The sequence below is a fragment of the Macaca mulatta genome, chromosome 12 (assembly GCF_049350105.2).
Source record: "Macaca mulatta isolate MMU2019108-1 chromosome 12, T2T-MMU8v2.0, whole genome shotgun sequence".
Lineage (NCBI taxonomy): Eukaryota > Metazoa > Chordata > Mammalia > Primates > Cercopithecidae > Macaca > Macaca mulatta.
In genome coordinates this window covers 132,360,462-132,378,275 of record NC_133417.1, presented here as the reverse complement: position 1 = coordinate 132,378,275, position 17,814 = coordinate 132,360,462, and the positions used below count along the sequence as shown (strand labels likewise).

The 17,814-nt window shown below is 39.0% G+C and overlaps 1 protein-coding gene across 1 annotated transcript in view; it reads left to right on the top strand.

Moving 5' to 3' along the window:
* Window positions 1-17,814, top strand: part of COL4A4 (collagen type IV alpha 4 chain) — a 155,161-nt gene that overhangs the window by 50,231 nt on the left and 87,116 nt on the right. Inside the window, exons 8-19 of the mRNA XM_001110249.4 lie at window positions 1,909-1,977; window positions 4,893-4,928; window positions 7,182-7,244; window positions 7,609-7,644; window positions 7,849-7,890; window positions 11,846-11,926; window positions 12,729-12,782; window positions 13,051-13,110; window positions 13,989-14,033; window positions 14,347-14,400; window positions 16,215-16,284; window positions 17,106-17,210. Of these exons, the coding sequence (XP_001110249.4) occupies window positions 1,909-1,977; window positions 4,893-4,928; window positions 7,182-7,244; window positions 7,609-7,644; window positions 7,849-7,890; window positions 11,846-11,926; window positions 12,729-12,782; window positions 13,051-13,110; window positions 13,989-14,033; window positions 14,347-14,400; window positions 16,215-16,284; window positions 17,106-17,210 (715 nt within the window). The remainder of the gene's footprint in view (window positions 1-1,908; window positions 1,978-4,892; window positions 4,929-7,181; window positions 7,245-7,608; window positions 7,645-7,848; window positions 7,891-11,845; window positions 11,927-12,728; window positions 12,783-13,050; window positions 13,111-13,988; window positions 14,034-14,346; window positions 14,401-16,214; window positions 16,285-17,105; window positions 17,211-17,814) is intronic.

Below are 17,814 nucleotides of genomic sequence, written 5' to 3'. Positions count from 1 at the left end.
ACTTGCCTTTTTCTCATCATATAACTTGCAATGCTAAAGGAATATGTCTTTTATGTTTTGATGAAGTATGATACTCCTTTCTAAGTTTGGATCTGTTTCCAGTGTTGTGAAGTATCTCTAAGGGTTCCTTTAATGTGAAGTTTTCATCGGTGTCACTTTACGTAGGACACTGTCATCCTTTTCATCCCAACCACTTTCCTGGTTTATCTTTACTAAGTTCCTCTGGCTGCAAATACAGTCTCTCAAATGACAACAATATCGTTATTCCCATGATGAGCTGTTTCTTCTATAACTCCACTTATGTTTTACTTGAATTTCATTTCCAGCATTACCGTTTTCATTTCTTTGCTTCATTTTCATCATTAGTGGCCAATTTCCTCTTCCAACTATCCGTTTTTGTAAAATGTTATTTGGGTTTATTGCTGGGAGATAAGGAAGCAAGCCAGCTACAAGCTTTGCTGTCCGTGTCTGTGTGTGTGCTCTGAATAATACGTGTGCAGGGGCCAATCACAGACAGACTTTGACAGAAATCATCGAAACTGACCCAATAGTCCCACAAATGTTCTTTGGATCAACGTAGAAATGGATCCTTCTGATCTTAAAGTTTGAAACCTGTGTGTTTTATCTGAGTTCTTTCTTCAGGAGAGGATCCCTAGGCCTCTGAAAAAGTATCAAAGAACTGAAACTCACCAGATCATGGCATCCAGACAATGAGATACCAGACCCCTGACTGTGTTTCCTTACCTAGGTCCTGTTTTCCAACACATTGTTACATTTCTTCCCTGCTATGTGCACCCGTAATTTTAGTCAGTCTAGGAGATGGACTTGAGACTGATCTCCCATCTCCTGAGCTGCAGCACCCAATTAAAGCCTTCTTCCTTGGCAGTAGTTGTCCTCTCAGTCATTGGCTTTCTGTGCAACATGTTTTGGTAACATCATATGATCATGCAGTAATCACAATTCACATGTTATTTATATAGTGATTTGTGGGCTGAGGGGCTAGCAATGAAGTTTGTACGTTATGCAAGTACTCAGTTAATATACAATGGTAACTGAAATTTGAACCGTGTTGTTGGAGAACTGGTGTTGTTTAACTTAACTATGAAACTGAAATTCATTCAGACTGGAACTGTGCAAAACCAAAACTGCAGATACTAGCAAATCTGATTTCTCAAGTAAATTGTTGATGTAATTTAACCTTAAACTGTTAAATATCTCCCATCAGAAGCCAAGTCAAGCATTCCTCTAAGAGAGATTAACTTTGAAATGTATATATCTTTCATATGAGCTTGATGTATAAAGATGGTAGGATTTTTATGTGGTAACCAAGAGAAGTTATATTAAGAATTGAAGTAGGATATTAAGATGTTAAGTAGGGAAACCATGGGGAGGGGGAAGGATACACTGAGGTATTTTATTAACTTTAAGACACTATCCTAAGCCAACTAGCAACTATATACAAAAACCTTCCAAAAGGAACATGTTATGTTTTTTTAAAAGAATAGTTAGGCCTATTTTGAATACAAGTACTGAAATGGATAAAATCTCTCTCACTATATATATATATTTTACTGCTTCTAAGGCATAAATTAACAATTGCAAAATTAGTTATTTGTAGGAACAATGCATGTGTTTTATATTGTGAGGAAATACAAAAATTTTCTGCTAAATAGCTATATATAAGTAGATATTCTGTCTTAGAAGATTCCTTAACAGATCTTAATTGAATATGGAGTAAATATATGTGAGAACCTTAGGGTGATAATAATATGGAAGAGGATAAAGAAATGTCCGCTTGTTAATCATGCCAATAATTTAAACTGATGAGTAATATTTTATACAGAAAAGAAAATACTGAAATGGTAATATGCTATTTTCCTCTTAAGTGCATAAATATTTTATTTTCAGGGCCATCCTGGGGAAAAGGGAGAAAAAGGAAATTCAGTGTTCATTTTAGGTGCCATTAAAGGTATTCAGGTAAGTATTATGATCATGATGGATTAAAAGTTTTTTTTTTTTTCTCCAAATAGGTAAGCCCATGCAGGAAATACTCAGACAGGACTTTTCTTCAAAATGTCCCTGAATACACCAATTTTTATTATTACCCAGACCCTCAGGGATGGTACCATCCTTTTGTGTGAAGGCATTGGCTTTAGTCATCACTAAAATTCCAGCACTGCAAAATTCTGGTACCTCTGAACTAGTCAGAACTGCAAGAGATGCATTTATTTCAAGGTTTCTCAACTCCTGACATTTTGGGCCATATATTTATTTGGTGTGGGGCTGACTTGTGCATTATAGGATGTTGAGCAGCATCCCTGGTCTCTGGCCTGTACTCATTAGATGCCAGTAGCATCCCCCACCTCTGAACTCCCCAAAGCGTATATCCAGATATTACCAAATGTCCCCTGGGGGGAAATCACCCCAGTGGAGGACCACTGATTTATTTGTAATTAAAACATTGTAATATTAGTACTTTCCATCCAGTACAGTAAAAGTCCTGATTATTGAACTTGAAAATGATGTAAACCTTATAGCACTTTGCTTGATACATTTAATGGTGTTGTGTTTTTAGCAGGGAGTGACGTACAGATGTTCAGAAATAAACTCTTGAGTGACCGCCTCATCTCTCAGATGAGAAGCCATGGATGAGTGATGGGGATCAGTGGAAATAATGCCTTAACAGGAAAATACAGCCCATTTTCAAGATGTGTGGTCATTTCTCTTAAGGAAGAATATTCTGCAGCAATTAGATAGCACTTGTCCTAGATTGCTTCTATGAGACCCTAGGTTCTGAGCCACCCAGAATGGACACACCTGAGCAGTGATCCCTTTAGTGAGCTCACCATTTATGTATGTAGCCTCTGTGCCTGTTTGTCCTTCTTAAACAACAAGAACGATGGATTTGTTTATAGCTTAAATGATATAGTAATAAAGTAAACGTCAACAGCAGGCTCAGAACCAGTATGGTGTACTGGAAGGAGAGAACTGAAGCTTACTCTCCACTGTGACTTTAAGCAACTCCCTTAGCCTCCTCAGCCTCATGTCCATGATTTGTGAAAGAAGATTCAAATAATATTTACCCTGCCTCTTTCTTAGTGTTGTTAAGACTGTTATAATAATTTATATTGCAGCACACTATAAATGGTAATGTTCTATATCATATTATAGTGAGCATTTTTTGTAATTGTGGTAATAGAGGACATGTGATATACAAATATAGAAGGGGGATGAATACAGGGAATTCCTTATCTTAAGGGGAAACAGAAGATCCCTAATAAAAATGATCTATAGTTCAATAACCCTTCAGAGACAATGCTCTTAAGAGTCTATGTCCACTTTATACCCATTCTAATGGCTATGATAAAAATCTAGTAATTGTTGGCAACTACATGGAGAGTTGGAGCCTTATGCATTACTGATGGGAATGGACAATGGTGCAACCACTGTGGAAAATAATATGGTAATTCCTCAGTAAAGTAAACATAGAATTACTATATGACCCAGCAATTCTACTTCTGGATATATACCCCAAAGAATTGAAAGCAAGGACTTGAATGGATATTTGTACCTGCATGTTTATAGGAGCTTTATTCACAGTAGTCAAAAGGTGGAAGCAATCGTGTCCATCAACAGATGAATGGATAAACAAAATGTGGTATATTCATCCAATGGAAGGTTGTAAAAGCTTTGAAAAAGAAAGATGTTCTGACACATACAACAACATGGATGAACCTTGAAGATATAATATTATGCTAAGTGAAATAAACCAGTCAGATATTGTATGATTTCACTTATATGACATTTTAAAAATAGTCAAATTCATAGAGATGGAAAATAGAATGGTGGTTGCCAGTGGCTGGAGGGGAAGAGGGATGGGGAGTTAGTGTTTAATGAGAACAGAGTTTCCATTGGAGGAGACGTAAGAGTTTTGGAGATGGATGGTGGTCATGGGTGAATAACAATGTGAATGTACTTAATGCCACAGAACTATCTGTACACTTAAAAATGGTTGAAATGGGCTGGGTGCAATGGCTCATGCCTGTAATCCTAGCACTTTGGAAGGCTGAGGTGGTGGATTACCTGAGGTCAGTAGTTCGAGACCAGCCTGGCCAACATGGTGAAACCCCATCTCTACTAAAAATACAAAAAAATTAGCCGGGCATGGCAGCACATGCCTGTAGTCCCAGCTACTTGGGAGGCTGAGGCAGGAGAATCACTTGAACCAGGGGGGCGGAGGTTGCAGTGAACTGAGATGGCGCCATTGCATTCCAGCCTGGGCGACAACAGCCAGACTCCATCTCAAAAAAAAAAAAAAAAAAAAAAAGGTTGAAATGTTAATTTTTAACTTACATATATTTTACATTTTTAAAAAAGAGCCTTCATTCAAGAGAATATATAGGCTTTGATCTTTTAAAGTAGGTTGAGTCTCAGCGCAGAGTCACAAAGCGAGAGAGGTTGACAGAGGCTGGTGTGAGGCAATTTCCACCTGAGTTTCTTTTCTGTCCTCTCTAGGGTAGTCAAGGGGGTCAAGCTGTTTAGAAAGCATAGCAGGGGGTGGAACCAGACCAGCAACGGGTAAACTGTGAGGAAATGGGACCACTGGATTGAGAATTTAGAACAATTTAAACAAAGACAAAAATCTCATTTTGATTCCCTGTCATTACTCCAGCGATCTTTCTCTGTTGGGTAGAAGGAGAATTCAGAACTTAAGGAGAAAGAAAATCACCTCCGCATATCCCTTCCTCAGTTTTAGTCAACACCAAAAAAATTGAACAAACTGCACAATTAGATGAGTCCAAATAATTTTTCTATGTATTTCTGTTTTTACATGATCTGTGTTTTAGGAATTTTGTGTGGATTTATAAAGCAATGCATTCTTATTTTTGCAGGGAGACAGAGGCGACCCAGGACTGCCCGGCTTACCAGTAAGTCTCCTGAGCAGGCTCTATGCTTCTATTTCCTCCTCAAATAGCCTATGATCCACGTTTTAATCCCAGCAAAGCCAGCTACATAATTTGTGTGGCTTACCTGGTGCAAAATGAAAATGTGGATTCCCCATTCAAAAATTATTAAGAATTTCAAGATGGCGACAGCAGATCATTAACTCAAGCTTGGGGCCCTGTGTAACTGCACCCGTCTCATGCCCATGAAGCTGCACTTGAAGCTCAGCAGGCTCCCTCCTGCCTTCCTCTTCTGTCTTCTAATGATCTTTTGGCATTACCCAGGTATATGCAGCTACTTCATATTTAGGAAAGTGAGTCCACTTAGCAACTACATATAAAATATATACCAGGTAGAATAATCTTGCATTGCTTCTCACTACCATTTTGCTTGATGAATCAGTATTTGTATATTATATTTAATATTTTGCCCATCTTCATCTCTCCAAAATCTGCAATTCAATGATTATATTAGTCTTTCTAGTTTTTCGATATTTACAAGATTAAAACTGAGAGCAGTTTTGCCAACCAGGCGTGGTGGCTCATGCCTGTAATCCCAACACTTTGGGAGGCCGAGGTGGGTGGATCACCTGAGGTTAGGAGTTTGAGACCAGCCTGGCCAACATGGTGAAACCCTCCCTCTAATAACACAAAATTAGCCAGGTGTGGTGGCACGTGCCTATAATCCCATTTACTCAGGAGACTGAGGCAGGGGAATCACTTGAACCCAGGAGGCGGAGCTTGCAGTGAGCCCAGATGGTGCCATTGCACTCCAGCCTGGGCAACAAGAGTGAAATTCCATCAAAAAAAAAAAAAAGAAAAAAGGCCGGGTGAGGTGGCTCAAGCCTGTAATCCCAGCAGTTTTGGAGGCTGAGGCGGGTGGATCACAAGGTCAGGAGTTCAAGACCAACCTGGCCAAGATGATGAAATCCCGTCTCTACTGAAAATACAAAAATTAGCCAGATGTGATGCTATGTGCCTGTAATCCCAGCTACTTGGGAGGCTGAGTCAGAGAACTGCTTAAACCCAGGAGGCAGAAGTTTCAGTGAGCTGAGATTGCACCACTGCACTCCAGCCTGGGCAACAGAGCGAGACTCCGTTTCGCCTTCCGATAGTTAACCTAAAATTTTGCCTTGTAACTTCTGGCTAGTGATGGAACTACTTTTCTGGATTTGTTTCTTTAGTATGATTGAAGCTCAGGTCCATGTAATAAATGTGATACCTCAATGTTGCTGTTACAATAAATATCAGTTCATCCTCCTAAACAGAGCAATTTCATTACACACTCCCCAATCATTTGACTTGGGCAGAGTCAGCAGGAGCCCGGGGAACATCTCTCCATGCTTCCAGGATTGCCTGTACCTTTTCTTGACAATTTGTGTATAATTATGTTACAACTCACATGTTGTAGAAAATTTTGTATGGCTGACTCATCTTGATCTCAAATTAGGGACTATATTTCCCCAATTTGAGATCTTGCAGACCATGTTTTAAAAATATACTAAGAAGAATAAATACATTAATATGTAATGTTAATTAATAATAATACTTTAAAAGCATCCTGATGTGTTTAAAATTGTAACACAGAATTTAGGAGTAGGTGGTAATGCATTTTCTTTGTTCTCCGCTTTTGTTATTACAGGATGTATTTGTAAATAGGAAGATTGATCTCTGGGTCCTAAATTTGTAAATAGGAAGATTGATCTCTGGACCCTAAATGAAGGACTTTATTACAATTACCAGAATGCTACTACCTTTAGCTTGGTGCCTCTGTTTTTTGTTTTTTTTTTTTGTTTTTTTTTTTTGTGACAGAGTCTTGCTCTGTCACCAGGCTGGAGTGCAGTGATCTCGGTTCACTGCAATCGCCAACTCCCTAGTTCAAGTGATTCTCCTGTCTCAGCCTCCCGAGTAGCTGGGACTACAGGCATCCGCCACCACGCCCATCTAATTTTTGTATTTTTAGTAGAGATGGGGTTTCACCATGTAGGCCACCTTGTGATCCACCCCACTTGGCCTTTCAAAGTGCTGGGATTACAGGCGTGAGCCACCGCACCCGGCCTGCTTGGGGCCCTCTTAGGGCTGCATCAAACCTGCTGTTGAAAATGTCCTAGCAGGGCAGATATGCTGGGGGCTGTGATTTCTTTAGAGGTTTTTATTCACATGGGATCACACGTAACTCTTTCTGTGAAAGATTATTACAATTTTGGTAACAGACGCACTGATTTTTCTCATGTTTAGGGATCTTGGGGTGCAGGAGGACCGGCGGGCCCCACAGGGTATCCTGGAGAGCCAGGGTTAGTGGTAAGTACAGCACTGCTGATGTGATCCCTTTGAAAACCAGATTCTGCATGAAAATAAAGAAGCAAAGTTGCCATTTTGGGTCAGACACAGGTGGGCCATTTGAGAGATTATAATCGATGAATCAATGAAAACCCACCATTATCAGTGGGATTCCATCTTGAAGCACAGGTCCCCTGGGGAGGAGCCACTGACATCGTCTTCACAGAAAACAACAGCCCATCCATGATAGAAACGCCATCATTGCATGTTTTAAAATTAAGGGTTTCCTAAATAGGATCTTGGAGCAACAAAAGAAGGCACATTCTGATTTCTACGTCTGAAGATTGATTTGTGTGTGTGTGTGTTTTTTTTTCCCTCGATTTAGGGACCTCCGGGCCAACCAGGGCGTCCAGGTTTGAAGGTAGGCAGTCATGAGCAAGATACATAAATAGAGCCCTGAACAATGAAATAATTGACCACTGTGTTTGTCAGAATTATGGCTTTCCTCTTATCAGATTTCCCGAAGTATTCAATAAACTAAATTGTGTAGCCAGAAGTCTTAATAGCTTTTAATTACTTTTTTAAAATTCAAAAGCAATGAGATCCTTTTTCTTTTCTTTCTCAGGGAAATCCCGGTGTGGGAGTAAAGGGGCAAATGGGAGACCCGGTAAGAATCCCCTCTTGTTCAGAGGAACAGATGGCAAAGTGTGCGTGCTGCTCAGGGGTGGAGGCTGTTCTGATGATTTGAACTTGTATTCATTATCTAGTCACTGCCCAATTTTATGGCTGAGAACTTTTCTTTGCCGAATTATGATGGCACCATTACCCTTGACTGTAAAATGAAAGATCTGACAAAATTAATACCACATTCAGGTTAATCTGTGTAACACATTTCACCCTAGCAAACAGAGATCGAACATTTTTGACAATATATTATGTCCAGAGTAACAATTTTGTCAAATCACGAATTTGTTTTGCTTAATTTCACATAAATCCTAAGTTCCAGCCATAAATATGCATATAAATGCAAATATAAATGACTGGAACCAAGAGCACTGAGCAATACACGATCTCCAACCCACTCCTTTTCTACACGGCTCCTCCCCGTCAGTGCCCACCACTCACACCCACTGTCCTTTTGGCTGAAGCATAAAACTTAGTAAGAATAAGCTTCAGAAAAGTGATATAAGGGCTGGGCAAGGTGGCTCACGCCTGTAATTCCAGCACTTTGGAAGGCCGAGGTGGGCGGATCACGAGGTCAAGAGATTGAGACCATCCTGGCCAATGGTGAAACCCGGTCTCTACTAAAAATATAGAAATCAGCTGGATGTGGTGGTGCATGCCTGTAGTCCCAGCTGCCTGGGAGGCTGAGGCAGGAGAATCGCTTGAACCTGGGAGGCAGAAGTTGCAGTGAGCCGAGATCGCACCACTGCACTCCAGCCTGGTGACAAAGTGAGACTCCGTCTCAAAAAAGAAAAGTAATTTAAGAAGGCAACTCACCTAGGGAACAATCTGAACATCCAGCAGTAGGTGTGTGGCTCTTTCAACAACTTAGGGCAAGTCAATAGTAAGCATCTGCTTCGTGTCAAGCTAGGACTGACACTAGGTGTGGGGATTTATCAAGACAGACCTGATCCCTGCTCTCATGGAGTTCCAGCATGATTGACTAAGTCATGGTATAGACATTTAACAAAACAGCACAAGAGTCAAAATTATATATGAAGACTTCATGATGTGGGGAGGTGCCTATGATATAATGCTGAACAGAAAGTACAGGTTACAAAATATAAACTCAACTTTGTAAAAGCAACAGCAACAAGAAAGACATTAAAATATATACAGAGAGGGATTTCTCAACCTCAGGCTGCTGCTATTTCATTGTTGTGGGGGCTGTCCCGTGTATTACAGGATATTTAGCCATATTCTTGGCCTCTCCCCACTAGATGTCAGTAGCATCCCGTCCCTCCAGTTGTGACAACTTAAAATGTATCTAAACATTGTCAAATGTCCCTGGGGGAAGGGATTGCCTAACTATCCCCTATCCCCCACCTTGAGAATCTCTGGCTTACAGAAATGACTGATTGAAAATATACCAAAACAATGTTTTTCAAGTTCGGGAAGCCATGGAGCTCTGGAATATGTTCATCAAAGCCACAGGAGCCCACGCGCCACTGCAGAGTCCAGCAAGCATTGGCATCTTAGTCACTTTCCGCGCCGGTCCAATCAGACACATTTGTAAACTCAGACTGTGGAATAACTTGGAAGCATTTGGCTATGAGACGGCCATTCAGATGATCCCAAATGTGCTTACATTAATTCTTTTAGGTTGTCAGGTGAATGAACACATAATTTTATGATTTTGGGCCAGGCCCAGTGGTTCACGCCTATAATCCCAGCACTTTGGGAGGCCGAGGCGGGGGGGATCACCTGAGGTCAGGAGTTCGAGACCAGCCTGGCCACCATGGCGAAACCCTGTCTCTGCTAAAAATACAAAAATTAGCTGGACATGGTGGCCCGTGCCTGTAGTCCCAGCTACTTGGGAGGTTGAGGCAGGAGAATTGCTTGAACCTGGGAGGCAGCAGTTGCAGCGAGCCAAGATTGTGCCATTGCATTCCAGCCTGGGTGACAGAGCGAGACTACGTCTCAAAAAATATAAATAAAATAAAATATTGATGCAGAATTCCCAGATGTTCTAGAACGTGTTTGCCCACTTCATTTTAAGAAACAGTGCCCTCATGTATACATATGAAACAAACCTGCACATTGTGCACATGTACCCTAGAACATAAAGTATAATTAAAAAAAAAGAAAAAAGAAACAGTGCCCTAAATGGTTGCTTCTAATTATGCCTACGTGATATAATTATGGGCCTTTTACATTTTAATTCTTCACAGTTTTCCTTCTTTGTACCTTTGACTACACTGAGTATATGGCACTTTTACAATATGAAAAAAAAAAAGCAATATGAACAATATTTTGAAGAAGGTGCCTGCTTGTCAGCCTTTAAGAGTTTTGTTCAGGTTTATTTCAATTACAAGAATAAGAGTGGCTATCTTTACCAATACCTACTATGCATTTACTCATGTTTTGTTAATGTGTTTGTTCAATGGTTTATTCATGCAGCAGATATCTTTAGGGCAGGTGCTACACCAACACTGTGTTAAGTGTGTAGATAAACCAAGTAAAAAAAAAAAAAAAAGCAGACAATGTTTCTAACCTGGCTTTTCTGCAATTTCCCAGGTTTAGGTAGAAATTGAACTCTTGTGGTTTTTTTTTTTTTTTTTTTCATTTAAACTTGATGTTCTTCTAAAAATCCCAACTATCAAAAGCATTAGTAGTTTTAGTAATTATATATTAGGGAATTTACTGTTACCCTCAACACAGGAAGCATTTTATGTATATTATCTATTCAATAGAAGAATAGTTTGAGGTAGGTAATATTACAATCTCCATTTCACAGAGAAGAAAAATGAGGTTTCAAAGTAAGGAAATGTGGACTGAGAAAGGTTTTAAGGAACTTGCCCCGAGTGACAGAGCCAGTAAGGGCCTGGTTTGCAAATATGGGTGACCTATAGCCTGTTCTTAACTATGACTAAGAGGAAAGATCATAGTAAGTGTAGAATAATAGTAATACCCAGAAAAGCACAAAATATGTATCTTCTAATTAATGGTGAGAATTTATGATTGTGGCAAAATTCATTCAAGAAACATTCTTCAGTAGAAAAACATCTATCATGGCATAAATAAAAATTCTGGCTATTATTTTACAGTTTTAAAATATTGAAAATAAATAGAAATAATCTAATCTAACCAGAGTAGGATGGCTTAATACATCACAGTACATTCTTATGATAGATTATTGTATTGGCATTAAAAATCAGGATCGTTACATAAGACCAGGAGTTTGAGACCAGCCTGGTCAACATGATGAAATCCCATCTCTACTAAAAATGCAAAAATTAGCTGGGCATGATGGTGCATTATTTGTAATCCCAGGTACTCGGGAGGCTGAGGCACAAGAATCGCTTGAGCCCGGGAGGCAGCGGTTGCAGTGAGCTGAGATTGCGCCATTGCGCTCCAGCCTGAGTGACAGAGGAACACTCTGTCTCAAAAAAAAAAAAAAAAAAAAAAAAAAAGATCAGGATTCTGAAGAGCTTTTAGTATGATAGGAAAAGGCTCACAAAATATTGTTATAAGAAAAATACAAAATTATTTAAAATTTTAATAAAATATGCTGTATATTTTAAATTATGTTTATTATATAGTATGCTGATTGTATCTTCAAATACATAAAACAAATTATTCACCTATATACACATATAAGTACATATACACACACACACGGCAAAAAACTATATCAAAGTTTTAATAGAGATTACTTCTGGATAGTAGGATTAAGAATCATTTTCATTTTTTAAATTTATTTTTAACAATAAGTATGTATTAAATTTTTATAAGAAAAACAGTAAATATCCCTTTATATTCTGTGAGGTACTTGCCACGACTTGTATTTTAAATCCATGACACAGAGGATGGGAAGCATTATACCATAATATATGGGTGAAAATCTTCAAAACATAAATTAATATGAAATTTTTATTATCTTGCTTTTTTTTTTTAAGGGTGAGGTTGGTCAGCAAGGTTCTCCTGGACCCACCCTGTTGGTAGAGCCACCTGACTTTTGTCTCTATAAAGGAGAAAAGGTAACTCCCAAATCCATATGTCACCTAGGAAAGTAGCAATAGAAAACATTTTTTGAACATGTATCTGTGGCAGAAAGTATGGAGGTCTTTCCATGCATCACTGCACTAGTCACAAACCTACTTTAATAGGTTGGTACTACTATTGGCCCCATCGTGCGGAATTGAAAATGAAGCTTGGAAGGTTCCCAGTGTTCTCAAGTTTACCCAGCTGCTGAGTGGCAGACCTAGCTCAAGCTGCTAAATTATGACATGTGCTTGTTAACGTTGTTTTGATATGTGGATTGAAAAGACCACTGGAAGCCCAGTTGTCCTTTAGATGTTACAGATGAGTTTGATGTCTTGATAACTGAGAAGTTAACAAATGCATAGAACTGGGCCATAACAGACTCTTGGCAAATATTAATTCCTTTGTCAGTTTCTAGTGCTAATATTACTGGTGCCACATGCAGATTCTGTTGTTGCTTTTCAATTGCTGGGTTAAATTTCTCTACTTTGCTCAAAATGAGCCACTTTTTTAATGACTACATTCCCAAATTGTATCTGCTGCCTGGCTCCATGGTGGTCCACTGTGGTGTCCCATATACCTCTCACACAGAGAACTGGCTCAAATAGAGTCTGGTTTACAAGTGTGCTTAGATCTTAGTGCTAATTAGAACAGGTGAAAAGTAATCTCTTAAGGTTTTTTTTTTTTTTTTTTTTAAAAGGTGAAACAGATTGTAAAAAGAGATGATTTCTGAAGGAGATGGAATTCAATATGTTAAATAATAAGAATAGACCAAATAATATTCATTGTAATTTTTAGGGTATAAAAGGAATTCCTGGAATGATTGGACTGCCAGGACCACCAGGACGCAAGGTAGTTTAAGTACTTTGTGTGTGTGTGTGTGTGATATGCTATCTTAACTTAAAATGTTATTTCTCATGGTCTTTATCATTGCTTTAAGTGCTAATATGTATTACCAGAATTTTTCACTATCTTATCATAATCCTATAGAGCCTCTATTCTAAAGTAGTTGTTTTCTTTAAGCTGCTGACAATAATTTTTGTTTCTCATTTTATTTTTGCTTTCCCTATTGCTGAAATATTGTTGCTTGAACCCCTCTAAATGTTGTCATCTCTTAAAGGGAGAATCTGGTATTGGGGCAAAAGGAGAAAAAGGCATTCCTGGATTTCCAGGGCCTTGGGTAAGCATCATTTGCTATTAACATCAGTGAATTTGCAGATACTTCTCTTTCACGTTTTTATAAAACCAGGTCAGTAGTCCCACAAGCTCAAAAGTGAAGAATATCTCATGTAAGAACAAAACATTTTGGACAAGAATTATGGAATAGTTAAATATCCCAGAGCATCCTTCTGTTGACATCATTTAGATAAAACAGGCAAGCAAAAGATAGAACAATTTGGGAAAAGTAACAGGATTGTGACATCTCTTGTCTGGCACCTCAGTGTCAGTATGAAAGTAGCTTGGAATAATTAATTTAAGTCTATTTGATAAAACAACATGGTGATCTAGGGGCAGTAGCTAGAAAAAAATACAATATTAAGCTCCAAACATCACCAAGTGTCACTGATAGAAAGCCCATTCATAGAGTCACCATGGAGGCCAGACCGCAGCTGGCATAGACATTGAGTTTCTTTGGTTCTAGATTTAGTACTGAATGGGGCAATATTGGTTTCCATGGTCATTTTTATTGCTAATGATGCACAGAGCAACTATTAATTTCCAGGAAAATTATATTGTAGGGATTTTAAAGATATTTGGCCCAGTGCAAGCACTAAGTTACATAAATTAAAATTGGAAAAGCGACGACAACAAAAATACATTCTTAATTAAAACACTGGCAATGACATGAATTTTTTGAATAACAATAAAGGTCACTTCAAGCAGCAAATGTTATAAAGAAATGGCACCTATTTTATATTTATTTCCTTTTATTCAGCTAGCTTTGCAAACAAGACCAAATGTCCATGGAACGATTTGACAAGGTGAAAAATGATGCATTGAGCTGGTTAATGCATTTCGATTTAATTCTGTTTATCCTGATTTTTGTGAATTTATTAGGGGGATCCTGGTTCCTACGGATCTCCAGGTTTCCCAGGATTAAAGGTAAATGTACCTCATTATAGAGATAATAAATACATTTTCACTAGTAAATGCAATTTAGTATAATTCAGAAGTTGTACTGTTGCGTGCAAACACAGTAATTAGGAAGGCAGACACATTCATTTTATGGATTGCAGGATTTAGCTGTGGGTGTAAAAACTGAAGCACAAGATTGTCTGATGCAACGGACAAACAGTGTTAAGACTTTGCATGGTCTCAGTGGGCAATGTGTTGCTTAAATTAAATGAGAATGAGATAATTTGTCACCCAGTCACTTTTTTTTTTTTTTTAAAGGCATGTTTGTGCTTGTTTATAGGGAGAACTAGGACTGGTTGGAGATCCTGGGCCATTTGGATTTCTTGGCCCAAAGGTAAAAAGTGAGCCTATTTGAATATATTCTGATAAAAGTTTATATCCTTAATGTTATCTAATTTATTTTTAAAAGTATTGCCAGGAATCATTCAAGAATGTAATTTTTAGAAGAGACACAGTTAATATTTTATTCAATTGTTACATTAGTTTGTGTTTCATGCTGTTGATAAAGATGTATCCAAGATTAGGCAATTTACAAAAGAAAGAGGTTTAATGGACTTACAGTTCCACATGGCTGGGGAGGCCTCACAATCATGGCAGAAGGCAAGAAGGAGCAAGTCAAGTCTTACATGGATGGCAGCAGCCAAAAAGAGAGCTTGTACAGGGAAACTCCTATTTTTTAAAACCATCATCTTGTGAGACTCATTCATATCACAAGAAAAGTACAGGAAAGGCTGGGCACGGTGGCTCATGCCTGTAATCCCAGCACTTTGGGAGGCTGAGGTGGGTGGATAACAAGGTCAGGAGATCGAGATTATCCTGGCTAACACAGTGAAACCCCCGTCTCTACTAAAAATACAAAAACAAAATTAGCTGGACGTGGTGGCAGGTGCCTGTTGTCCTAGCTATGTGGGAGGCTGAGGCAGGAGAATGGCGTGAATCCAGGAGGCGGGGCTTGCAGGGAGCTGAGATTGGGTCACTTCACTTGAGCCTGGGCGACAGAGCGAGAGTCCATCTCAAAAAAAAAAAAAATAATAGCACAGGAAAGATCCACCCATAATTTAATCACCTCCCACTGGGTTCCTTTCACGATGGGTGGGAATTGTAGGAGTTACAATTCAAGATAAGATTTGACTGGGGGCACAGCCAAACCATATCAGTTGTCCCTCGTTATCTGTGGGAGATTAGTTTCAGAACCCCCAGGCTACCAAAATCCTCAGATGCTCAAGTCCCTGATGTAAAACGATGTAGTATTTGCATAATACTTACACACGCCCTACCTTGTATTTTAAATAACTCTAGGTTACTTATAATCTCTAATACAATGTAAATGCTATGTAAACAGTTGTCATAGTCTGTTGTTTTATTATTTTTATTGTTGGATTATTGTTTTTAAAATATTTTGCATGAGAGTGCTGACTGTATATTACTTTAATGCCTGCTGTGTGTTATTATGCATGATTATCATATTATCATATCAGTTCATATTAAGCATTATTATGTTCTACTTTTGAGAAGTGATCCTTTTGAAGGGGAATAATCATGAAAGTTTAAAAAATGCATGGGCTCACATAATATTGAGATTAGAAACAGAGGGCATTTTAGAGCGTTTTCTGCTTTTAATACCATTGCATTTTTTCTTTCCTTTTTAACCTCTGTGATCTCACATCTGGCACTTGCTCAGCATGTGCAAGGGAATTGTGTTCCCTTAAAGCCATGGTGGCATTAAAGGAACATGATTTAGGGGGACACTATTTGCTGCTAAAATAAAATGTAGATTCGGACCTTGTTAGGTGAATAAACTATTAGTCATCGATGCCATGTTAGACATTAATGCTCATAGTATATTTAAGAAACTTGGTGACATCAGAGGTATCCAATTTATAGGCATAGAATAATTTCATTGGAGTTAAATTTCTTTTCTTTTGTGGAAGCTTTGTGACTTGCTATTTACTTCCACTATTGGTTGGTAAGAGAGTAGATGCATCTGTGCTGCTCCTGAAACTCCATGGATGCTTCATTTCTCTAGTAAGCCTATAATCTCTGCTTCTTATATGAATGTGCACATGGTCATTCTAATATTGGTTTAATGCCGGGCAACATGAGTAAAATTAATATTCCTTTAAAAAGTGAATGAATGAATGATTTCAGGGGGATCCTGGAGACCGAGGGCACCCAGGACCACCAGGTGTTTTGGTGACTCCACCTCTTCCACTCAAAGGTTTGTGTTCCCATTCAGTTCCTCCATAAATTATGCAGAAATAGGAGTTGAGTGGCCAGGACAGAAGAGTCTGGCCCAGTATTTCCATAGCTTGCACACTAAGCAGGCTGAATGCACACACTTTAGCATGAGTGTATAATTATACATGTGCCTGAGGTTTTTTCAGTACATAAACTGTATGCTGGGATTGTTATTATGTCATCTTTCAGAAAGTCATTTTTTAATCGCTAAAAATAGTATGAAATCATTTTATTGGCTGGTTTCAGTGGCTCATACCTGTAATCCTAGTACTTTGGAAGGCTGAGGCGGGCAGATCACTTGAGGTCAGGAGTTCGAGACCAGCCTGGCCAACATGGTAAAACCCCATCTCTACTAATAATACAAAAATTAGCCGGGTGTGGTGCCACATGCTTGTAATCCCAGCTACTTGCGAGGCTGAGGCAAGAGAATCATTTGAACCTGGGAGCTGGAGGTTGCAGTGAGCTGAGATCATGCCCTCCAGCCTGGGTGACAGAGCAAGACTCCATCTCAAAAAATAACAAAAACAAAAACAAGACTATTTGACTAACACCTATCAAGATGCTGCCGCCAAAAAGAATAGCCTAAATCAAAGACAAAGAGCCCCATGCAATGTTTATGTGTCTGAGGATGAGGCACAGCCAAAGGGGTTCACATTTCAGGTATTTCATTTTAAATGTAATGAGAAACTGCAAAAATGTCTCCTATTTATACTTTACTGAGTCTCACAAAAAGTAATGGTTGTTTGAATTTTAAAATGCACATATCATTTGTTTGTTCTCATGTGCCATTATCTTTGGCAGGCCCACCAGGGGACCCAGGATTCCCTGGCCGCTATGGAGAAACAGGGGATGTTGGACCACCTGGTCCCCCAGGTCTCTTGGGCAGACCAGGGGAAGCCTGTGCAGGTACGGATGCCCTGATGCCCTGGCTTTACAGGTCAGATTTCCTGCATCATCATTGGCACCAGTGGCTTTCAACTGTAACTGATACTGGAATCACCTTAGGATTGTGTAAAATAATACTGACGCCTGTGCACACCCCAGACCAAGAATGTTGGACTCGTGGGAGACAGGCCTGGGGATCTGATACTGTAGAAGTTCTCCCGTATTTGTAATATACCGCCAGGGTTAGGAACCACTGAACTCAAACCAATTAATCACTTACTTGGGAGGAATACAGGTTTCTCAGCTGCACCCCAGAACATTCAATCAATATCACAGGGGTGTTGTAAGGAACATGTATGTATAACAACAGACCTCCCACAAAATTATCACATGCATATAAGGCTTGGAAACCACTGCTGGGTTAGTGTTCTCCCATGTTTTCCCAACCCTCTGGAAGGCTCTCCCTGTTGACATCTACTTGTAAACTTTAGTACGTTCACCTAATCCCTTGCTTAAATCTCCTGCATGAAAGGTGGAAGTAAAAATTATGATTAAAAAAACTTGCATTCATAATTACTTTAAAAACGTCTTCTTCCCTCCCCTCAAAATAAAAACAAAAATAAGA